We start from the raw sequence: 25,167 nt of genomic DNA, 5'->3' as shown, positions 1-25,167 counted from the left end.
GCAAGCAAGTAGTCTGTCCCAGACCTTTATGGGGGAAGGTTTGTCTCTAGAGCAGGAGACCAGCACCTTGGACAGGGCAGTGCTGGGCGGGCTCAGGGGAAGCAGAGTAGGGCTCTGGACCAAGACCTGCCAGACTGCGAGGCCTTGAGAGAAGGGGCCTAGAGCGTGTGAGGGGCCAGAGGGGAAGTGGCCCAGGGACAGTTGGACAAGGGGAGAGAAGGAGGGCAGGGAGGCTTCCACTAGAGGGTCCCTGGGTCGTGACCCAGAGTAGTGGATTACACCTGGCCATGCAGTAGGGTGGCTGAGACAAATTGCAACTGATCCTTGAGACAAGGGGCTAGACTTTGGAGGTTGGGGTTGACCACTGAGGCCAGTGCAAGGACTGCTGAACAACCCCCCTCCCTCCTAGGAAGGGGGTGATGATGGACTAGGGGGCACTGCCAGAGCGCAGTGACCTGAAGAGGACGCTGCTGAGCGAGGAGCAATGTGAGTCCAGACATCAGTGAGGAAGAGACGACGGATGGGACACCACCAGCAGAAGGCACTCCCCATGGACTAAGCTAATCCCCGGAACAACCAGTGGGAGGTGCTGTGGTGGTGAGTCCCAACCCTGTCACAGGCACCTGGCATTGGCCACTGTCGGAAGACTGGATACTGAGCTAGATGGACCTTTGTTCTGACCCAGTATGGCCGTTCTTATGTCACAATAAACTATAATAACAAATGTTGATGGGAAACAGTCTGAAAAAGAGACTGAATGACTACATTAATCTAAATGAAAGAGCCTACTGATATGGTTCAAGGACTATGTTAAAATAATTCTTGGTAAAAACAGGAGATCTGGAACTAGAAATTAGGAAACCAAAATTAATTAAGCTCTGTTTGCGAGAGGTTGGGAATGGGAGACACACAGTACTGGGTTTACAATGGCTCCAGGGGGGCCGTGGCACCACGCCCACACTTGGAAGAGCCCACAAGGGTTAATCCAGCCTGGGCCACAGCCCAGCAATGTGAAGAGTCAGCAACTTCCCAGCACCAGCTGAAACACTCAGCAGCCTGAAGAGCGCAGTGCGCAGGTGCAAAAGAGACTGGGTGTTGCAGAGTAGGCTGGGAGTTGTGGTTTGCATGCTGCTGTGTTCCTCTGGGGCCCTGGGACCTGCGCTGCCAGCTGCATGACTAGTCCCAGAATGTCCTGCGCCATGTTGCCAGCCGTCGCAGCTGAAGTGGGTGGACCGGACCAAAAAGAAATCCCAAGCAAGGCAATGGTCTGCAGGGAGAGGATTCCCACCGCGCCCTCCCTCCCCCTTGGGGCACGGAGTGGTAGCTCCTGGTTACACCACCCCCAAGTCTCCCCCATTCTCCTGGGGCAGTGGGCAGCTTGGGACAGCTGCGGCGCTGTGACTCCCGGGTGGTGTGCAGCCCCCCAGTGACCGTGCCTGGTGGCTCCTGGGCAGTGTCTCAACCCTGCACTTCAGGGTGGAGGGTGGTTGTCTGTGGTCCCTGGGAGCAGGGGGGGCGGTAACAGTGGGGCTTCTCAGTGTTGGCTGCCGCACCCCCTGCTAGTGGGAATACCCAGCAACTGCCCCCCTGCAATCCAGGGAGGGGAGGGGGCACAGCACGCTTTGGGGAGAAAGGGGCAGTTGTGGGACAAGTCTGGGTGCGATGTGGGAGCTGGCAGTGACTCCGTGTGATGGGGTGTAGGAGAAGCAGGGTGTTAAGGTGGGGGTTGGTGTGGCAGGGGCAGAGGGAGGGAGGGAAGAATCTGGGTTGAAGGTGGGGGTTGGCTCAGTGTGGGGGGCTAGTAGAAGGGAGGGAGGTGACAGTCTGGGGTGAAAGTGGGGGGGGGGCAGTAGCAGGGAGATTGAGGAGACCCTTTCCTAGCTGTGTGGGGTGGGGACAGTAGGAGGGACGGGGGTAGGGAGAGCCCAGGTGTGAAGGCTGGGGTAGGAGTTTAAGGCTGTACTGTGGTAATCTTTGTGGTAAAGTGTGTGTGTGTGTCTCTCAGTGTCCCATTCTCCCTGCAAAAGATGGGCACCAGCTATTTTCTTCCCCATACTTCACCCCAAAGTTTTGTAAACATTATTGTACTAAAGTAGAAAATGCAGATTTAAAAAATGTATTTATGAAACATAACTTTGGTTGGAGGAGGTGGTGGTATGGGAGATGCAGGTGCGACACCACTGACTGCTACATCCAGGCTTAATATGGCTCATAAGTGTGCTAATTAAGCACCTGTGTTCCAGGTCCCAAGCAGGCCCTGAGTGTTTAAACAAAAAAGACAAAAGTAACAAACAACCCCCTCCCACACAAACCGAATTCAATGGTATTCTGGGTACATTGATGTTAGCCCAGTTTGTTCTCTATGTTGTTGAATAAATGTTTTCATCCCCATTTGGGCAATACCACATTAGTATATAATAGTATCAATAGCCCTGTCACACCGGGCCCACACTTGGAAAGGGCACATCACAACCACATGGGGGCCCACAGATATATTTGGTGCCAGACCCACAAAAGGTTAATTCCGTTCCTGGAGACCCAGGATGGATCACTTCATGATTATCTGTTCTGTTCATTCTCTCTGAAGCACTTGACATTGGCCACTGTCAGAAGACAGGATACTGGGCTAGATGGACCTTTGGTCTGACCAGCTATGGCTGGTTTTATGTTCTTAAAATTGGTGTGTCAAATATTAGGCCTAATTGGTGGACAAACCAATGGGGGGAGGGTGTTGGGTAATTCCACCTATCACTCCTTTTTGGGGTCATTAAAGAAAGAGATTATGGGGGGAGGAAAGAAAGAACAGGCAGAGGCTACTGGAGAGAGCTTTACCAACATGGCTGCCACCCCCACCATCTCCTAGGACCCTGGATCTTTTTCATCCTAACCCTGAGGGATTTCCTCATGAGACTGGGCCAGAGAGAGGGACCCAGATGACATCACCCCCTACCAGCTCCAGCTGAACTGCAAACACCACCTGAGATGAAAGTTGATCAGACTTCAACACAGCAGCAGCAACAACAGCTCCAGCTCATCTCAACAATCACCTTCTCTTTTCCTCCAAAGGACAGATATTACCATCTTTGATACCATCTAAGAGACTGTCAAATGAGGGTGTTTTTTTCCCTTCTAAAACTCTTTCCAGCTAAAGAAAAAGGGAACAAATGATACTGTCAAAATGAAAGCCTTACTTAATGCTTAATGCCTAAAATGATTTTTCCTTTTTTTCCTGTACCTTCAATAAAAGTCTAAAAGGAATTTTAATGTATTTTTGCATTGTACAAAGCAGGCTAAGGTGTCTATGCCAAACCCTGAACCTTGTTTAACATTGGATGGGCGACTGAGTTATGGTACCTCCTTTGGCCCATTTATTTTATCTACATTAAAACAGGCCCCAACTGAGTTTTGCACACCATTGTGCTAGGCACTGCACAAATGTGTAGTAAGAGACTGTCTCTGACTTGGAGAGCTTACAATGGAAATAGACAAGGCAGATGAAAAGTGGGAGGGGAAACAATGACTTGCATAAGATCATTGACAGACCCAGGACTAGAACCTGGACCTCTTGATGCTTAGCCCTAGTCAGCATTTATTAGACCAATTCCTCCAGCTGGCCGTAGGTCTCGTGTTACAGCTAGCATAATTCACAACCTTAACTCCGCTTTCCCTCAAGCCACTCTTCTCTACACATCTGTTTCCCAAACTGCCCTGCTCCCAACACCACCCATTTCAGGTGTTTCATCTAGTGTTTTGTTTGAAAGACCTTCGGTTAGGTAAAGGGAGTCATGGGACTCTGATATCTCCAGAAGCACGTTGGGATTTTATGAAGAAAACCCCCCCCCAAAAAAAAAAACACCAGAAAATTCAAGGGCATAGAAACAAACAGTGTATGAAATGACACCTGGAGAGGCCTTCTACTTTTAGAGAAAAACAGGATAGTATATCTTATTTTAAGCCCATTTAATAACACAACACTAACTATGGAACCTGTATCAGGCACTTCCATAATATCAGAAATGATATGGAGAATTGTTTATTTGTTGGATTCTGCATTGGACTGATAAGGCATCAGGAATGCCGTAGAGGAGCCTATGAACTTCCATCTCTGGCTGATGCATCATTAACTGGTTATTACATGAAATAGAAAATATATTTGAGGGGGGGAAAAATGAATCACCCAAAGAAGGGAGGAAGAAGGAAAGAGTTAAAACTGATAATGTAGAGGTAAATAAAGCCAAAATAACCAACAGATGTGGTGCATTTAAAAGGAAATCCATTGAAAAAATGTCCACACATCTACTCAGTCTAAGCCCCAATGCAAGGACATATCTGGGAACGGAAGTCCTCTGTCTCCATCTAATGGTGAGATCAGTGATTGCGCTCCAGTGCCTGCTTTCCCCATGGAAAGCCCCAACCCCTGGGCACATCCAAGCATTTCCTCACCTGGCTGCTGCCTCGCAAACCTGCTTTGTGTATATTGACAACTGCTGGATAATGCCAACATTTAGCTGGCAACCGAGGGAACTGCTAATAAGTGGAATCTACTGTACATTGAAATCAATGGGAGTTAGGCACCTCTATACCTTCAAAAATCTGGACCGTAGGGACTTAGATGTCCTGATAAATACTAGCGGACTGAAAACCGACATATTTGTGAATAACGAATCATGCTGGGATTATCAAAGCTGTCGGAGTGAAGTGCCTGAATCTCATTTGAAATTTAGTTGGGTACCTAACTCCCTTATGCTCCTTTGCAAATCCCAGCCTCAATGATTTGGATCAAAGCTCCTTCCTCCTGACCACACACCTTCCATTAGGGAAGGGGGGGCTGTATGGTGGGGGCTGGTTAATGGAGGCGGTGGCAGAGGGATCTCCCTCCCTCCTTCCCCCAGTGCTCAATCCTGTGGGAGATGTGATACGAGCAGCTGTGTCTTTTACCACCCACCAGGAGTTGTTTTTCATGGCTCCACACAACAAGCCACTCCAGCTACACTGCTCCCTGCCTCTTGCTCCAAGCAGAGCAGTGGCCAGGCAAGCAGGCAGCCAGGAGAGGTTGAGGAGAGGGTCTGAAGTGGATCCACAGAGGAGCAGCCCCCAGCAGAGGCTCCCTGTGGGTGTGAATCTTTGGAAACTTGTTAGCACCACAAGGGAAGGCTCCCGGGGTGGAATCCTGGCCCTGTTGAAGTCAGTGGGAGTTTTGTAATTGACATCAACTGGGCTGCGAATTAGGCCTCTAGGGCCACTGGAAGATGGGGAGGAGTCGACTCTGCCCAGCTTAAATCAGTCCGTAAGGAGAGCTCACCCAATCTTGTCTATGCAGCACTGCGGGGGAATACCACTCCCCTAGCCCGACCCAACTCCAGGTCTCTGTTTGGTTTCTCTCCAAAGGATATTTTCCTCCCTCCTTATTTTTTTTGTCCTGATCAATTATTTGGATCAAACATCGGGGAACAAACAGCTATTTCGGGGTATCATCTGTCTTCACCTCCTATTCTCAAGTAGGTAGCATTTGTTTGCAATACATCCATTAGTGAGTTTCTTTCTTTCTTTCTTTCTCACCATATTGCTTTTTTTGCTCATTCACCATTTCAAAATGTATTTTTCTCTTTCTTTTGGTTTTATGCTTTCTTTCTTTTCCTCTTTCTTCCTTTCACAATTTCTTTCTTGTTTTCTTGCTTTTGTGCTTTTGCTATTTCCTCTGCACAACTTGCAGAGAATTCAATGGGAAACTCACAAAAAAAACCTTGTGATTCAATTAGGTCGGGCAAGAGAAATAACATGCTCAAATTATTATTTCTTTCATCCTTTCATTCATTTCTTTTTTTAAAAAATGATTTCACTAACAATTTAAATCATTGCCTTTTTTGTTCTGATTTGGGACAGAAAACATTTCAATATCTCAAATTTGTTCACAGGATGGAAAATCTATTTTCTGACCAGCTCTCCCCAAAGCACCCATCACCTTTAAAAATATTGACCATGAATGTCTGATCCTTGTTTGAATCATACAGGGTTGTTGGCCTCAGTGGGTATATTTACACTGCAATGAAAGAGCTGTGGCTGGCCTGAATCAGGTCTTATGAGGCTTGGGCTGGGGGCACTATACAATTGAAGTGTAGATGTTTGGGTTCAGGCTGGAGCCTGGGGTCTGAGATCTCAGAGCCCAGTTCTGCAGCCTGAGTCCTGCAAGCCTGCCTCATGATTTTTTTAATTGTAGTGTTGACATTCTCAGTGATATCTGATAGATTCATAGTGTTAAATCCTGGCTCTGTTCAAGATACAGGAAGTTCTGCAGTTAGCTGCAATGGGACCAAAATTTCATCCAGAGATTTTGAACCATTATGGTCATTTAGTTTAACCTGCAGCCAGCCAACAACAATAGGTTTGAGTGGGAAGGAACAACCTGTGCTTATCAATGGGGTGTTAGCTCCAAGTCCTGCTGTTTGGGGTCTGTGCCCCACCACGAGTGTCTGTATGTGGCAAAAAGGGAAAAATGGCCTAGCCCACTCCAGCTGCTGGGGTAGGTATTCAGGAGACACCTTGGCTGCCATCTTCCCTTCTCCACGAAGGGGGCTAGAAGTGGGACCCTGCTACTTTCTTTGGGAGCCAGGAGATGTAGGTTCCATTCCCACCTGCAACACTGATCAGCTCTATGACCTTGTTCAAGTCTTTTTTTCCTTCCGACCTATATAGATGTGGGGATTTTAGGGGAAGGGACAGTCTCTTACTACATGTCTGTGCAGGACCAGAACAACAGGTTCCTCATTTTTGTTAGTGGCCTCTAAGTGCTACTGAATTACAATAATAATAATAAATAATCATAATAATAATCCTGGTTGAGATTTTCCAAGATGCCTAGGGAACTTAGATGCTCAGATCAGTCATTTAAATTGGTATTGGGTATTCAAACACCCTAGCTGGCTTTGAAGAGCTCAGAAGATCCATGTCCAAGACAGGAATTATTTTTAGAGCTGGTCAAAAAATGCTCAAACATAATGAATGTTATGTTAATTTCCTGGGTTTGACATGGAGCCATTTTTCATTTGTCTCTGAAAATACTTGTGCTATATTTTAATCAACATGGTTCTCGACATTTGTCTTAATTTTTATTTTCATTTCCCCAAAAGCCAGTTTTCATTTAGTAAAAAAAAATTGAGAATCATCTCAATTAAAAGTAATCTTGTGGAGAAATTTCATGAACAAAAGAAACATGTTGACAATTATTCATGAACAATTTCAATATAGGGAAAAAAGGCCAATTGCTTTACCTTGGGCTAGATTTTCAAAGGTGTTTTCAAACCCTAAAGATAAAAATAAGTGCTCACTGGGATTTTGAAAAGCAACTATGTGTCTAGCTCCAATTGATTTTCATGGGAGTTAGGCACCTAGGCCCAGATTTTTAAAGACATTCAAAATTAATAGGTGCTGTCACATAGATGATTTTGAAAATCCCACTAGGTACCTATCTACATCTTTAAGTATCCAAATATCTTTAAAAATATGGCCCCAGGTGCTTAACTTAGTCACTTTTGATGCAAATCTGTGTGCCACTACATGCCAATCGATATCTTTAGGTGCCGAAATACCTTTGTAAACCTGGCCCATTATTTTTTTATTAATAATATTAGTATTATTTAATTCTGACCAGCTCTAATTATTTGCATGGCTTGTTGAGTCTCAGTCCCTGTGACAAAGCCTTCAATACTATGTTGAAATGCAGTCACATTTCTAACACCTGTGTCTCTCCTCCAGATTGAATAACAGTGCCAAGACCTCCAGCATGCACTGGGCCAACCAAAGTCATGTGACCGAGTTCATTCTGGTGGGTTTCCCTGGCATCCTGGAGCTGCAGCTCCTGCTCTTCTTGATGTTCCTTCTAGCCTATGCACTGACAGTGATAGAGAATACGGTGATCATCATGCTAATCTGGGCTAACATCCCACTCCACAAGCCCATGTACCTCTTCCTGGGGAATCTCTCTTTCCTGGAGATATGGTACGTCTCAGTCACGATGCCCAAGTTGCTATTGAGCTTTGTAACAAAAAGGAAAAGCATCTCCTTTATTGGGTGTATGGCCCAGCTCTACTTCTTCCTGGCCTTGGCCTGCACTGAGTGTGTCCTCCTGGCCGTCATGGCCTACGACCGCTATGTGGCCATCTGCAACCCGCTGCGCTACTCAGCCATCATGAGCCAGACTCTCTGCATCCGCCTGGTGGCTGGGTCCTGGCTGAGTGGCTTTCTCATCTCCATGTGGAAGGTCCTCTTCATCTCGCGTCTGACCTTCTGTGGGGCCAACATCATCAACCACTTCTTCTGCGACGTGTCACCGCTGCTCAACCTGGCCTGCACCGACATGTCACTGGCAGCACTTGTGGACTTCCTGCTGGCCCTGCTCATTCTCCTGGGGCCTCTCTCCATTACTGTGGCCTCTTACATCTGCATCATCTCTACGGTTGTGCGCATCCCCTCAGCCAAGGGGCGTCACAAGGCCTTTTCTACATGTGCCTCCCACTTGCTGGTTGTCACCATCTTCTATGCTTCCTCCCTCTTCATCTATGCCAGACCTCAGGCCATAAGTTCCTTGGACTCCAACAAGCTGGTGTCTGTCATCTACACAGTTCTGACACCCCTCTTCAACCCAGTCATCTATTGCCTGAGGAACGAGGAGTTCAAGGACACCCTGAGGAAAACAGTGCATGGCATAAAAGTCTTCTCCTTATCTGGGACTTTCCAAGATGGCCTAAAGGATTCCCATTTTTTAACTCACTAATATCCTGTGGCAATGAGTTCCACAGGTCAGAATGATTTTTATCTATTAGACTTACATCAGACCACAGTGAATTCCATTTAATGGACCTATGATATCATTCTTGAGGGCTACGGTGGTCTGGGATTTCAAAGAGGGGCTAAGGTAATAGGAGCCTAATGCCCATTCTTTAACTCAATACCAGTTCAGATAAATTTAACCTGCATTGAAGAATTATGGTTTCTTGAACTGAACTGAAAATATTTGTTTCATGTCTGGTGGGCCGGATTTTTAAAGGTGACTAATGGTATTTTAAAAATCCATGGAAATGAGTGTGAATCGGGCACATAGATGCTTTTGAAAATTTCATTAGGTGCCTTAATACCTTTAAAATGCTCTCCTTTTGACATGAAACACCATCTGCCTCAGGTCTAACAGTGCCTCATGGTAGTTGTACTTCAGGTCTTTCAGTCGTAATTCTTCTTTATGGGCCACGCTTCTCGGCTGAATTACATCTCCAGACTAGTGTGATGCATCATAGCAGTCACATGACTGTGTTGCATCATGGGACATGCAATCCAGTCACGAAGGGTGAAGTGACGGCTTGCTGCAGTTTATTGTCCAACTGACCCAAAATAAAATATGTCACCATTTCCCAAACTGCTTTTTTTTCCCTGCATTTTTCAGTTCACAAAAAATATGAATCATTCAACTTTTGGACCCAGTTTGGGTCATACAAACATAGAATCATAGAATATCAAGGTTGTAAGGGACCTCAAGAGGTCATCTAGTCCAACCCCTTGCTCAAAGCAGGACCAATCGCCAACTAAATCATCCCAGCCAGGGCTTTGTCAAGCCTGACCTTAAAAACCTCTAAGGAAGGAGATTCCACCACCTCCCTAGATAATCCATTCCAGTGCTTCACCACCCTCCTGGTGAATTTTTTTTTCCCAATATCCAACCTAAACCTCCCCCACTGTAACTTGAGACCATTACTCCTTGTTCTGTCATCTGGTACCACTGAGAACAGTTTAGATCCATCTTCTTAGGAATCCCCTTTCCGCTAGTTGAAAGCAGCTATCAAATACCCACTCATTCTTCTCTTCTGCAGACTAAACAATCCCAGTTCCCTCAGCATCTCCTCATAAGTCAGGTGCTCCAGCCCCCCTAATAATTTTTGTTGCACTCTGTTGGACTCTTTCCAATTTTTCCACATCTTCCTTGTAGTGTGGGGCCCAAAACTGGACACACGTCCCTCGATCTGTTGGCAATGCCCCTACTTATACAGCCCAAAATGCTGTTAGCCTTCTTGGCAACAAGGGCACACTGTTGACTCATATCCAGCTTCTCGTCCACTGTAACCCCTAGGTCCTTTTCTGCAGAGCTGCTGCCTAGCCATTCGGTCCCTAGTCTGTAGCAGTTCATAAGATTCTTCCATCCTAAGTGCAGGACTCTGCACTTGTCCTTCTTGAACCTCATCAGTTTTCTTTTGGCCCAATCCTTTAATTTGTCTATGCCCCTCTGTATTCAGGTCTGTCGCATCTTACACTGGGGTTACGTTCCGCAGTCAGCGCGTAAAGCGAAAATTGCGTATAGTCAAAATTACATTGAGTGTAATGGTGGGCGGAATCGCCCGCACTACAGGTACAGTATTAAAATTGTTATTTTTCTCTTTTTTTTTTTTTTTTGCCTACCGCGTAAAGCTGAAATCGCACATGTTAAATGCACGTAAGATGCGACAGACCTATACTATCCCTACCCTCCAGCGTATCTACTACTTCTCTCAGTTTAGTGTCATCTGCAAACTTGCTGAGTGCAGTCCATGCCATGCTCCAGATCATTAATGAAGATATTGAACAAAACCGGCTCTAGGACCAACCTTTGGGGCACTCTGCTTGATACCAGCTGCCAATTAGACATGGAGCCATTGTTCACTATCTGTTGATCCTGACAATCTAGCCAGCTTTCTATCCACCTTATAGTTCATTCATCCAGCTCATACTTCTTTAACTTGACGGCAAGAATATTGTGGGATACTGTATCAAAAGCTTTCCTAAAGTCAAGGAATAACACATCCACTGCTTTCCCCTCATTCACAGACCCATTTAGCTCCTCATAGAAGGCAATTAGGTTAGTCAGGCATGACTTGCCCTTGGTGAATCCATACTGACTGTTCCTGATCAGTTTCCTCTCCTCTAAGTGCTTCAAAATTGATTCCTTGAGGACCTGCTCCATGATTTTTCCAGGGACTGAGGTGAGGCTGACTGGCCTGTAGTTCCCCAGATCCTCCTTCTTCCCTTTTTTAAAGAAGGGCACTACATTAGCCTTTTCCCAGTCATCTGGGACCTCCTCCGATCACCACGAGTTTTCAAAGATAATGGCCAATGGCTCTGCAATCACATCCGCCAACTCCTTTAGCACCCTCAGATGCAGCGCATCCAGCCCCATGGATTTGTGCTCATCTAGCATGTCTAAATAGACCCGAACCACTTCTTTCTCCACAGGGGGCTGGTCACCTCCTCCCCATGCTGTGCTGCCCAGTGCAGTAGTCTGGGAGCTCACCTTGTTTGTGAAGACAGAGGCAAAAAAAGCATTGAGTACATTAGCTTTTTCCACATCCTCTGTCACTAGGTTGCCTCCCTCATTCAGTAAGGGGGCCACACTTTCCTTGACTTTCTTCTTGTTGCTAACATACCTGAAGAAACCCTTCTTGTTACTCTTAACATCTCTTCCTAGCTGCAACTGCAAGTGTGATTTGGCCTTCCTGATTTCACTCCTGCATGCCTGAGCAATATTTTATACTCCTTCCTGGTCATTTATCCAATCTTCTTGGAAGCTTCTTTTTTTCTGTTTAAGATCAGCAAGGATTTCACTGTTAAGACTAGCTGGTTGCCTGCCATATTTACTATTCTTTCTACACATCAGGATGGTTTGTTCTTGCAACCTCAATAAGGATTCTTTAAAATACAGACAGCTTTCCTGGACTCCTTTGCCCCTCATGTTATTCTCCCAGGGGATCCTGCCCATCAGTTCCCTGAGGGAGTCAAAGTCTGCTTTTCTGAAGTCCAGGGTCTGTATTCTGCTGCTCTCCTTTCTTCCTTGTGTCAGGATCCTGAACTCGACCATCTCATTGTCACTGCCTCCCACTACCCTACGTTTCCTATTCGCAGTGGTGGCAGCAGACCTCCCAGCCTTAGGGGTACGAGGCTTCTCCTCCTTTACTGTAGGGAGAGATTCCGTCTTTCCTGTATCAAGAAGAGCATAACGGTAACCTATTACCATAGTGGGAGGGTTCAGAGCAGGAGTGGAGCACTGCCTGCTGCCAGAAGTAACCAGCTGCCACTGTCCACCCTGAGCCATCTCCTCCTCCACCAGTGGTGTATCAGCAGTCCTGTGTACTGGGATAGCTACCTCAGCTGTCTCCACATGGACACTGTCCAGGAATTGCTCATGGATTTGGATGCTCCTGAACCTAGCCACCTCCTCCTGTAGCTCTCCCACCTGCTGCCTGAGAGATTCCACGAGCAGGCATTTCTGTAATCATTTGAGTTCTGTGTAGTCATGAAGTCAGTAAAAGGACACACAATTTTACTCAAGAGTAGGTTCATTGACCAGTGAATAAATTTGTTGCATTTTTGAGCATAAGTTTGACTATATCAATTAAATAATTTAAAAATAATAATAATATAGGGATTGTCTCTTTATATGCATGTTTCCCCTGAAGCTGATAAACCTTTGGGTTTTCCAGTTGTGGATTTTTTTTCTATATAAAAATCTGAATGTACATGTTTATCTATTTATGCTTTTTATACTAGGACTTATTTGTCATGGGTATGTTTTAGGTTTTATTTAAAATGAAAGAATTCCTGTCTACATTTTCTTCTGGGTTACAATTTGCAATTCAGGATGCTGTGCTCCAGGGACCTCTTGAGGCTAACTGGCAGAGGGTACGCAGGGTGCATGGAGATTAATGAGGATACCCTGGTTTGGATATACTTAATAAGTCTATAAAGGGTGGCATGTGAATTTCACCAAATAAAATTAATAGGCAGCACGTTTAAAACAACCAAAAGGAAGTATTTCTTCACACAATGCACTGTCAACCTGTGGAACCCTTTGCCAGAGGATGTTGTGAAGACTATAACAGGGTTCAAAAAAGAATTATGTAAATTCATGGAGGCTAGGTCCACAATGGCTATTAGCCAAGATGGGCAGGGATGGTGTCCCTAGCCTCTGTTTGCCAGAAGCTGGGAATGGGCGACAGGGGATGGTTCACTCAATTATTTCCTGTTCTCTTCATTCCCTTTGAAGCACCTGACATTGGCCACTGTCAGAAGACAGGATACTGGGCTAGATCGAACTTTGGTCTGACCCAGTATTACCATTCTTATGTTCTTATGTCTCTACTGACAGCCAGTAGCCCACTGATCATCATAATCACTGTAAAATGTACATACAGACAATATTTAAGGAGTTATGTACCTATACTGAAATTTATGTTCTTCAGGTATGGGAGTTAAGGCAGGTCATAAGGAGGTGAGTGTGGAGTTTGCAGTGTTATATTTCTGGAGCCAGCACAGCAGGAGACAGACAGACACAGAGGGAAGTAATGGAAACCCACCTGTTTTCTGTGCTAATTTTATTGTTCCAGGAACAGAACTGAAACTAATACTGAAGTGAGACTTTGCACTGGGGAGAGAAGAGTGCTCAACCATTGAAAAGGACAGGACACCACATTCCTCCACCCTACTTTAAAAAAAACTTTCAAAACACATATACATTATCGTTTACATGGCTAACAATAGACATTCTATAAAGTAACTAAGAGTTACAGGTGGACTATGGCAGATGTGACAGACCTAGACCAGTGGGGTACAGGAGTCTGGTTGAGGGCAAATATACTGGTCACTGGATGAGTAGTTTTCTGTTCCCTGAGTGACCAGAGCAGGGGCTGCACTAGAGTAATCAGGAACCTGCTAGAACCAGTTAAGGCAGGCAGGCTAATTAGGACAACTGGAGCCAATTAAGAAGAAGCTGCTAGAATCAATTAAGGCAGGCTAATCAGGGCACCTGGCTTTTAAAAGGAGCTCACTTCAGTTTCTGGTGTGAGTGTGAGGAGCTGGGAGCAAGAGGCGCAAGGAGCTGAGAGTGAGAGTGTGCTGCTGGAGGACTGAGGAGCACAAGCGTTATCAGACACCAGGAGGAAGGTCCTGTGGTGAGAATAAGGAAGATGTTTGGAGGAGGCCATGGGGAAGTAGCCCAGGGAGTTGTAGCTGTAATGCAGCTGTTACAGGAGGCACTATAGACAGCTGCAGTCCACAGGGCCCTGGGCTGGAACCCAGAGTAGAGGGCGGGCCCGGGTTCCCCCCAAACCTCCTAATTGACCTGAACTGTGGGTTCTTCCAGAGGGGAAGGTCTCTGGGCTGTTCCCCAACCCACATGGTGAATCTCTGAGGCAAGAAAATCCGCCAATAAGCACAGGACCCACCAAGATAGAGGAGGAACTTTGTCACACAGACTATTAAATTTCAAGAGATTATTCTGTCCTGGATTAGCAATTTACTACATCAAAATATAGCTATTCAGGTACACAACTGCTTTGTAGACTCTCTTGCAGTAACATGGAGATAATGGTGTGGTAGTGTCCTGAACAACAGGAACAGTTGATGGTTAGGAATCAACTGGATTTGGTATAGAATCAGCTGGTCCCAGTACAAAAGTTTCTTCCACCAAGTCATTAAATTAGGAGTTGTACCATAAGGAGGTTCGATCTGAGAAACAGAAATCCTACTCTAACATCCTCAGATGCTGGTACTAGTCTTGGCTTCAACTGGTCTATATGTCATTTCTGTAAAATACCATTGGATAATTTCACCATCAATGAAACAGGTCCCGTTTCACTCCATAATGGTAGCTGCAAGTCCACACTAAGTCTCCAACTTGGAAAGAACAATGATGAGTCTCATGTTGTCGATTAATTTAGGATTTAACTACACATGAGGCAATATCAGGATATACCAGGTCTCAACAGGTGCACAAAGAGCACTTCAAGAAAAGAGTTTCAAGACATTGTGGTGTCTGCTGATGACTTAGCAAATTCTTATGAGCTTTTAAGGCATGCGTAAGTGTTTGTAGAAAACATTCCACTTCTCCGTTTGTAGAAGGATGGTACAGAGCTGAGCATATGTGCTGAATTCCATTTGAAGCTGGGGACTTCTGAAATTCTTCAGAACAGAATTGAGCTGCATTGTCACTCACCAACTGTAATGGTAAACCAAATTGGCTAAAGAAGGTACAAAGATGTCCCATGGTCTTTGTAGCTGTAGCACAAGTCATTCTGAAAACTTCTGACCATTCTGAATGGGTATTAAATACAACCAAAAATATACAAATACATGTCCCAGGAGTCTGTGGTCACCACTAACAGTATTGATGAACTGGGCTAGCATCATGCTGAATATGCTGACATGTAGTACAGCACTTCACCTTTCTCTCAATGTCTTTATCGATCCCTCATCACCAGACATGACTCTGGGTGGCCTTCATTCATACAATGCCAAAATGTCCTTCTTGCAGAACTTCCAAAACCTGAGATTGGAGGGATTATAGATTGATCAGTCACATCCCCATAAGATGCAACCATGATTCACAGATAATTCAGACTGATGTGATGCAAATTGTGCAAACTGGGGATTCTTTGGATCCCACACTGTACCCTGTAGTACCACTCCCTTCACAAAAGAAAGTACATCATACTTAGATATTTCTTTGTCAATGTCCGTGCTAGTGATGGGTAAACTATCCATCAAATTGAGATAGAACACTTTGTCTGAACTTTCTTCGGGTTGACGAGAACTTGGACATGGCAAGTGCGACAGTCATCAGCATTGCTGTGCTGAGTCCCTTTTGGAAACTGAATAGCATAGTAATGAGCTGAAAGTAACGATGCCCATCTTTGCATACGAGCAGCAACTAATGACAGAAGCCCAAATTTTGGTCCAAAATTTCACCAAGGTAATGCAGCTGTGAAAAAAGGCTAATGCAGTCCTAGGATGCATCAGGAGAGAGATTTCCAATAGAGACAGGAAAGTGTTGGTATATTATAGAAGGCACTGATGAGACCTCATCTGGAATACTCAGCAGTTCTGGTCTCCCATGTTTGGGAAAGATGAATTCAAACTGGAACAGGTGCAGAGAAGGGCTACTAGGGTGATCTGAGGAATGGAAAACCTACCTTGCCAGAGGAGACTCAAAGAGCATGGCTTGTTTAGCCTAACTGAAAGAAGACTGAGGAGAGATATGATTGCTCTCTATAAATACATCAGAAGGATAAATACCAGGGAAGGAGAGGAGTTATTTAAATTAAGTGCCAATGTGGACACAAGAACAAATGGATATAAACTGGCTCTCAACAAGTTTAGACTTGAAATTGGATAAAGGTTTCTAACCGTCAGAGGAGTGAAGTTCTGGAACAGCCTTCCAAGGAGAGCAGTGGGGGCAAAAAACCTAACTGACCACCTTATTTGGGGTCAGGAAGGAATTTTCACCAGGTCAAATGGGCAGAGACCCTGGGGGTTTCCACCTTCTTCAGCATCATGGTGCACGAGTCACTTGCTGGTTTAAACTAGTGTAAATGGTGAATTCTCTGAAACTTGAAGTCTTTAACTCATTATTTGAGGTCTTCAGTAACTCAGGTGGAGGTTAGGGGTCTATGAGAGGAGTGCGTGGGTGAGGTTCTGTGACCTTCAATGTAAAGGAGGTCAGACCAGATGATCATGATGGTCCCTTCTGGCCTTAAATTTTATTAATCTATAAGGCCCGTAGAGGTATTTAGGTGCCTAAAACAGCAGCTGAGTGTCCAGAGGGATATTCAAAGTGCTCAAGCCCCTAACTCCGACTTGCATGCCTTTAAATCTGGGCCTTATGCTCCTGAATCACATAGGTGCTTCTGTAAATTGCACTTGTTAGCCTCAAGTTTCCCAAGCCCTTACAAAGTCCTGAGGTGGGCTGCAGTTGCAGCTGTCATGATACAAACAATAAATTATCATAATAAAATATAGCTGTTTCGCTCAATCTGCCACAGTCCCAGATTTTCGTGCCCAGCAATGCTCAGCTGCCAGATCAGTTGCAGAGCTTCCCAAGGGGCTTTCCCGGTACTTGTGTACATTGAAAACACCATGAATGACCCAGCTCGATTCAAATCACAGGGGATGCACAAGGGGATGGTGGTTTCACACTTAATTCAATTATGGGTTCTGGCCAGGGATGCAGGACCCACAGTGAGAGGTTGATTACATGTGAAATGACAAGCGAAGGGAGTATCAGTCATTGCAGTTACAGACACATCAAAGATGCTCCCAGATTTGCCTCTGGGATGCCTAGCTGGTAAGAAGCCCATTCATCTAGTCCACATATTACAACAATAGTTTACTTTTATAGTCTTATTGTTGCCAAGTTTATGAGTATTGATAATGATCAGAAATTGGCTTTTGTTCATATGCCTATTGTCATATAGCGATAATAATAATTGGAATTGTGCTGTCTCTCTGCACAAGGGATGGAATTTTCAAAAGGGCCTAAGGGAGTTAGGCATTTAATTCCATTGCGATGTATTAGGATTTGGGTGTTTTAACTGAAAATCCCCAGCTTGGGGAATTTCACCCAAAGTGATATCAAATGCGTGTATTAGACAAAGTGACGCAGTCGAGGAAAAGACAATTTTCCTCTTAACTCTTTCTATTCTACCAATCTTAGGGATCTGTCTGACAGTTATCATAGTTTATATTCAGGCTCAGAATGATTTGAATTTTATTAGTAAAAGTCAATTTCACTACATACACACAAACTGATGTAAGGTCTGAATGGAAAAGTTACAATCCATCAAATATGATGATCCTGGTTAAATCTATGTCTTATCTTCATAGCTAAAATAATTGATATTGACTATAAAAAGAAACAAAGAGTCCTGTGGCACCTTAAAGACTAACTGATGTATTGGAGCATAAGCTTTCGTGAGTGATGCATGACAATCCGCTTTTATTTGGAAAGGAAGACGATATCTGTCTGTACTTGTGCAAGTTTCTTCATGAGGTTGATAGATTTCCATTCCATACGGCTAAATGCAGTGCCTTGCCTGGTGTCAAATATCAAAGGGGTAGCCGTGTTAGTCTGGATCTGTAAAAAGCAACAAAGAGTCCCGTGACACCTTAAAGACTAACCGATGTATTGGAGCAAAAGCTTTCATGGGTGAATGCCCACTTTGTCAGATGCATTCACATCTTCGTCTGATGAAGTGAGCATTCACCCACGAAAGCTTATACTCCAATACATCGGTTAGTCTTTAAGTGCCACGGGACTCTCTGTTGCTTTCTACAGATCCAGACTAACACGGGTACCCCTCTAATATTGACTATGTATTTGTATCTCAAATGTGTCTGTTCTTGGATGACATCTCATAAATAAAAACAATGAGGAGTCCTTTTGGCACCTTATTTGGGCATAAGCTTTCATGGGCTAAAACCCATGTCATCAGATGCATGGAGTGAAAAATACAGTAAGTTTAATGTGACAAAAATGTCCTGTGGCACCTTATAGACTAACTGACGTATTGGAGCATAAGTGGGCATTCACCCATGAAAGCTTATGCTCCAATATGTCTGTTAATCTATAAGGTGCTACAGGAGTCTTTGTCGCTTTTTACAGATCCAGACTAACACGGCTACCCCTCTGATACTTAGTAAGCAGAATATATATTATAGCACATGAAAAGATGGGAGTTGCCTTACCAAGTGAGGGGTCAGTGCTAATGAGCCAATTCAATGAAGGTGGCCGCAGTATCTATGAATCGATTAATGTTTTTTCCCCCCAGTATTTCAAAACAAAATTCCATTGAAATTGGCACATTCCCACAGAAAGTTTCAGTGTCACTGTGTCAGTGTCAGTGTCAATGGAAAAACATTGCAATGGAAAATTTTTGACCAGCTCCAGTCAAAACCGGCTTCAGTGAGGCACTGACTGCACACAAGCATGCACTATTTTAACTGAAGTGGTGTTTGTAAAACCAATGTTAGGTGAGATTTTCCATGGCAGCTAAAGGAGTTAGGAGCAGAAGTCTAATTGAGATTAGCCTCTCTTAAATCCAAATAAGAACATCTGTACATGGTTTTACACTGGGTCTGCTAAATAGTTTTTAAACCAATTTAAATAGAAACCAATGCAACTCTGAATATGGACAAGGTTGGGCCTTGGCCCTGATAAAATGACATCAAACAATAATCTCACAACACGGGCAGTGGTAAACTTAAAAGGACTGGAGTATATAGATACACATATTGCAAAGCCAGAAGGGACCATTTTGATCATTTAGTCTGACCTCCTGTAGAACACAGGCCATAGAATTTCCCCACAATAATTCCTAGAGCAGACCTGTTAGAAAAAACATCCAATCTTGATTTAAAAATGGCCAGTGATGGAGAATCCACCATGGTCCTTAGTAAATTGTTCCAATGGTTAATTACTCTCGAGGTTAAAAATGTACACATTTTTTTTTCCAATCTGAATTTGTCTCGCTTTAGTTTCCAGCCATTTGATTGTGTTATACCTTTCTCTGCTAGATTGAAAAGCCCAGCATTAAATAGCTGTTCCCGATATAGGTACTTGTAGACTGTAATCAAGTCACCCCTTCACCTTCTATTTGTTAAGCTAACTAAATTGAGGTCTTTGAGTCTATCACTACAAGGCAGGTTTTCTAATCCTTTTATCATTCTCATGGCTTTTCTCTGACCCCCTCTCCAATTTATCAACATCCTTCTTGAATTTTGGATGCCAGAATTGCTCACAGGATTCCAGCAGCAGTTGCACCAGTGCCACATGGAGAGGTCAAGTAACCTCTCTCCTCCTACTCGAGATTCCCTTGTGTATGTATCCCTGGATCGCCTTAACCCTTATGCCCACCGCATAGTGATGGGACCTCTTGTTCATCTGATTATCCACCCCCCACCAAATCTTTTTCAGAGTCACTGCTTCTCAGGATTGTGCCCCCCAACCTATAAGCATGACCTACATTCTTTATTCTGAGATGTATGTTTACATTTAGCCATATTAAAATGCAAAAGTTCTCCCACATTTGTTCATTGATCTTGGAAGACATCTGCATCCAATTTGAAAAGTAAAAGATTTTCAGTGGAGCCCAAGGGAGTTGGGTGCCCAAATATAATATAGAGATACACCTATCTCATAGAGCTTGAAGGAATCTTCAAAGGTCATTGAGTCCAGTCCCCTGCCTTCAGAGCAGGACTAAGTATGGTCCCTGACAGACTCCCCCGTGATAACTAAATGGCCCCCTCAAGGATTGAGCTCACAACGCTGAGTTTAGCAGGTAAATACTCAAACCACTGAGCTATCCCTCCCCCATCAAAATCATGCTGCCTATGATCTCTATTTTTAATCATCTCTGTTCTGTAGCCCTTCAAGAGTGAGACCTTGGGAGTAAGACATCTGCATGTTCTATATTATATATCTGCTGATAGATCACATGTAGGTAATTATAGACTATGATCAAATTACCTCTTAACCTTCTCTTGCTTAAAATAAACAGATTTAGCTCCTTGTCTCTATCACTATAAGGCATGTTTTCCAATCCTTTAATCATTCAGATCTGAAGAGCGTATGTGATTTTGTCAACAGGGATCCATATAAAGGTAAAACATTACATTCAACATTTGTTTTAAAAGTGGTCAGTTTTGACATCTTCAGCCTGATCTTCACCAAGACAAGATGAAAAATGAAAATAGTGTTTCATTTTTAATGCCCATGTTATGTTTTGATGACGAGTCTGTGTTAATTTTACATTTCTTAAATCTAAAGGTTTATAAGTCCAGTCAAAATGAAAATCTGTATGACCTTCTCTGTATCATCACTAGCATCCTCGTTAATAAACATAACAATTTATAATAATGGTTCCCAAGCAGAGTTGGTCTAAACTTATCCATCGTTTTTCTTTTTAGGAAAAGCTGGGTTTTGACTCAACAAAATTGTTCATGAAACGTGTCTGCTTTCCTTTGAACTGTTCAATGTTTCATCAAAAAATTACAACCCCCAAACAAACAAAAAAAATCATTTTAAATCTCCCCATTTTTTTTCTCCACAGTTTTCATCTATATTCTTTTCAATATTTGGTTGTGAGAAACAAAAACATTTTTGGTTTTCAGGTTCTCAATAAGCAGTCAAACTTTTCCACTGCAAACTTTAGCCAAAAATGACTCCCCACACCATTTTCACTAAACTTTTCCATGCTGGGGAAAAAGAAATATCTGTCCACTGCTATTCACAACAATAGATTTACTAAGCACAACCATAATAAAAACAATAACATCAATGATATTGTAGAATTCTAGGCATAGCTGGAATACAATTAATAATGACAATGGTCAATTAGAATGGTTCCCTAAAAAGTAATTTCCAGGCAATACTGTAATGCAAATAGTAAACTATCCAATAATTAATATATAGTGTATTTTCAAGTGCATCTTGCAGGATTTTCCCTTACAATATACTGTCCATTTCTCCACTTCCCTGGATAATATCAGAGACACTTTTTGAGTATTGTCCCTACTTTATTCATTTTTTCCCAGGGAGAAGCTTTCTTCCCAGTGCTTTCCTCAGGACAGATTTCACCTCCTGGTTCCTCAGGGTGTAGATCAGGGGGTTCAAAACTGGGGTGATGATGGTGTATATGAGGGTGATGATCATCTCCCTTTCTGAGGAGCCTCCCATGGAGTGTGGCATATAATTGAAGAGGACCGGCACATAGAGCAGTGCCACCACGGTGAGGTGGGAGGTGCAGGTGGAGAAGGCCTTTCTCCTGCCGTCCCACGACTGGACCTTCAGGAAGAGGAAGGAGATGATGTAGAGGTAGGAGAGGAGTGTGATGATGAAGGGAGTCAGAGCGATGGTCCCAGTGACAATGTTGAGGAGGCTCAGGTTGAGGCGGGTGCTGCTGCAGGCCAGGCTCAGCAGGGGCTTGATGTCACAGAAAAAGTGGTGGACACGGTTTTGGCCGCAGAAGTGTAGTCTGGAGGTCATGACCGTGTGCAGCAGGGAGTGTAGGAAGCCAGTGGTCCAGGTGGCTGCTGCCAGGAGCAGGCAGACCTGTGGGTTCATGACCAGCATGTAGCGAAGCGGGTTGCAGATGGCCACATAGCGGTCATAAGCCATGACAGCCAGAAGAATGACCTCACTGCTGCCCAGGAAGTGGAAGAAATGGAGCTGGGTCAGGCAATCAGTGAAGGAAATGGTCTGGTACCCTGAGAGGAAACCAGCCAGCATCTTGGGCACAGTGACTGTTGAGTAGAAGATGTCCAGACAGGAGAGGTTGCCCAAGAAGAAGTACATGGGGGTTTGAAGCCGGGGTTCAACCATTATCATGGCCATGATGGCCCCATTCCCCAGCATGCTGGCCAAGTACAGCATCAGGAAGAAAATGAAGAGGAAACACCGCAGCTCCTGGAGGTTGGTCAGGCCCAGGAGGATGAACTCGCTCATCTCCGTCTGGTTCTCCATCACTGGAATATACAGGAAAAGGAGACAGATTAGCTGCAGGGTGTCTCGTATCGCTCCACACGAGGAGTAGAGCTGAACGTTTTCTGTTTGTGAATAAAAATTTTAAATGAATAATTTCAAGAAAAAAATTAATTCTTTTGAAATTTATTTCAGCATCCTCTTAGTGTGACAGAATCACAGAATCAGTTATTATACTGGAGGCTAGCAAATGTTTTCCCTACATTTTTAAAAGGGCTTAGAGGTGATCCAGGGAATTACAGACTAGTAAGACTAACATATGAGCCTGGTAAAGGGGTTGAAAGAATATTTACAGATCAATTAATACAAGACCCAGAGGATCATGATATCATAGTGTCTAAGCAGCACAGATTTTGCAAAGGAACATTGGGTCTCACTTATCTGTTAGAATTATGTGAATGTGTGACCGAAACAGTAGATAAAGAAGAATGGGTTGACATTTATGTAGACCTTCAAAATTCCTTTATGTGCCTCACAATAGGCTCTGAAAGGATCTCATAGGTCATGGGGTGAGCAGCAAAGTATGAGAAATAACAAAGGGCAGCATTAAAGATCCAATTTTCATTAGGTAACAAACTTAGCAGCTCTTCACTCTTTGGATCCATCCATTGGCTTCCCACTGGATATTGTATCAAAGCTCAGCTTCTAGGCACCAGTTGAAAAGCTCTAAGTAACTCTGCCTTTTCCTGTATGTCCTCCCATGTCATGCTTTCTGTTGCCTCCTGTTCCTTCCACTCCATCAATGCTCTCCAGTTCATAGTCCTTCTGTTTGTCCTATTCTCACACCATGCCATGTATGGTAAACTTCTGCAAACTCATCTGGAAATCCCCTATTTTGCCTGCATTTAAGTCCCTCTCACAGCCCCATTTCTGCTGTGTTGCCCGCCATGATCAAACCTGACTTGTGCATACACTAAAAAGTTGGAGAGGGTGCAGGAAAGAACCACAAAAATGATTTGATAAAATGCCATACTGTGAGGGCTTGTCTACTCTAAAGCTGTATGTTGACCTAAGTTATGCAGGCCAAGACTATAACAGGGTTCAAAAAAGCACTAAATAGATTCATGGAGGATAGGTCCATCAATTGCTATTAGCCAGGATGGGCATGGATGGTGTCTCTAGCCTCTGTGTGCCAGAAGCTGGGAATGAGTGACAGGGGATGGATCACTTCATGATAACCTGTTCTGTTCATTCCCTCTGGGGCACCTGGCATTGGACACTTTCAGAAGACAGGATACTGGGCTAAATGGACTTTTCACCTTACCCAGTATGGGCATTCTTATATATAAGTTACATAACTGAAGTCGACATAACTTATGTCAACTTACAGTGGTGTCTACACAAGGCTATGTCAACAGGAGACACTCTCCCACTGACTTACCTTATGCCTCTTGGGGAGCTGGAGTACAGACATTGATGAAATAGTGCTGTGCCATCGACTTAGCTTGTCTTCACCAGACCTGCTAAATCAATACCGCTGCATTGATCATAATTATGCCAATTTAGCTGGAACTATAGACAAATTCCGAGTGACTTGAAGAGCTCAATCCATTTAGTTTATCAAAAGGGAGACTGAGAGGTGACTAAGTATTTTCATAGGGAGAAAATACTGGGTACTAAAGGGCTCCTTATTTTAGTGGAGATAGGTAGAATAAGAAGCAATGTTTGGAAGTTAAAGCCAAACAAATTCAAATTAAATGGTTAGGCACAAATTTTTTTAACAGCGATGGGTGGTTAACCATTAGAAAACACTAACAGGGAAATCACTAATGAGATGGATTCTCCATCTCTTGAGGTCTTCAAATGAAGACTGGTTGCCTTTCTGCAAGCTATGCCTTAGCCAAACACAAATTATTGGACTGTGTACTGAGGTGGCAGGGTGAGATGAAATGGCTTGTACTATAAAGGTGGTCAGACTAGATAATCTATTGGTCTCTTCTGGATTTACACTCAATGAAATTGCCTATTGTTATTCCCCTTTCCCTGATTTCTTTGTATTCATTTGACCTGAGACTATGAGCTCCTTTCAAGCAGTGACTGTCCTTCTTAAGTATTAGGAAAAAGCTTTGCACATAGTGAAATAATTTAAGCACCACAAGGTTCCCTAGAGGAGCTGGTGTCATTATTTTATGTTTATTAACAATCCAGACAAGAGGGTGAACATTGACAGGGACAACATTTTGCAGATGACACAAAACTACAAAGAAGTGTGGGAGATGACCATGACAACAATGATGATGATTCTGCACTGATATGGCAGTTTCACCTGGAGTCTGCAAGACAGTGGGTTGAAATATTTGGCTGAGAAACATTTTCATACATATTTAAGTTCTTGGGTTATTTCCTTTGCTTAGGCGGTGTCTCTCCATCAAGCAGCAGCTCAGGAGCTCAGGAGGATGGGATGACAATACTACCCATGTCTGTTGCCCTCTACAATGGTCAGATCCTGCACCATTGAAATCAACAGGAGATCTGCCGCTAACATTAATGGATTCAAATCCAAGCTGCAAGAGCACAGAAAATACAGCATCAAGAGGAAGTCACTAATACCTAAGATATGTCTCCCCAACATGCTAGTTTCCAGCAAGAGTTTCCCAATCACTGACTGAACAACTAACCTGAGCTTTTCCCTCCTAACTCCCTGAGAGGAGGAGTATAGGGCTGATCTTCCTACCAGGTAGGCCATTCTGCATGAAATCAACAAAAGAGACTTCCGGGATGCACCAAGCCACTGGCTGATGGGACTTTCAGCTATATCTAGCTGTGAGATGTTTCTGCCATGTTCTCTGTAGACTCTGTTACTTAGGGTATGTCTCCACTGCAGTCAGAAGTGTGACTGCAGC

At 43.9% G+C, this 25,167-nt stretch overlaps 2 protein-coding genes across 2 annotated transcripts; one reads left to right on the top strand and one right to left on the bottom strand.

The window, feature by feature from the left end:
- The first annotated feature begins 7,780 nt into the window (after positions 1 to 7,780).
- Positions 7,781 to 10,891, top strand: LOC117885939 (olfactory receptor 226-like). The gene is made up of 2 exons (XM_034787513.1): positions 7,781 to 8,707; positions 10,886 to 10,891. The coding sequence occupies exons 1-2, from the start codon at positions 7,781 to 7,783 to the stop codon at positions 10,889 to 10,891; spliced, it is 933 nt and encodes a 310-aa protein (XP_034643404.1).
- Positions 10,892 to 21,364: 10,473 nt separating this feature from the next.
- LOC117885573 (olfactory receptor 12D1-like) lies at positions 21,365 to 22,306 on the bottom strand. Its single transcript, XM_034786837.1, has one exon. It carries the CDS (start codon positions 22,304 to 22,306, stop codon positions 21,365 to 21,367), a length of 942 nt encoding a protein of 313 aa, XP_034642728.1.
- Between the last annotated feature and the right edge of the window lie 2,861 nt (positions 22,307 to 25,167).

Source organism: Trachemys scripta, chromosome 12 (genome assembly GCF_013100865.1).
Source record: "Trachemys scripta elegans isolate TJP31775 chromosome 12, CAS_Tse_1.0, whole genome shotgun sequence".
In the NCBI taxonomy this organism is placed as follows: Eukaryota; Metazoa; Chordata; order Testudines; family Emydidae; genus Trachemys; species Trachemys scripta.
Note: the sequence above shows the minus strand (reverse complement) of the source record. Positions and strands in the feature narration are given on the sequence as shown.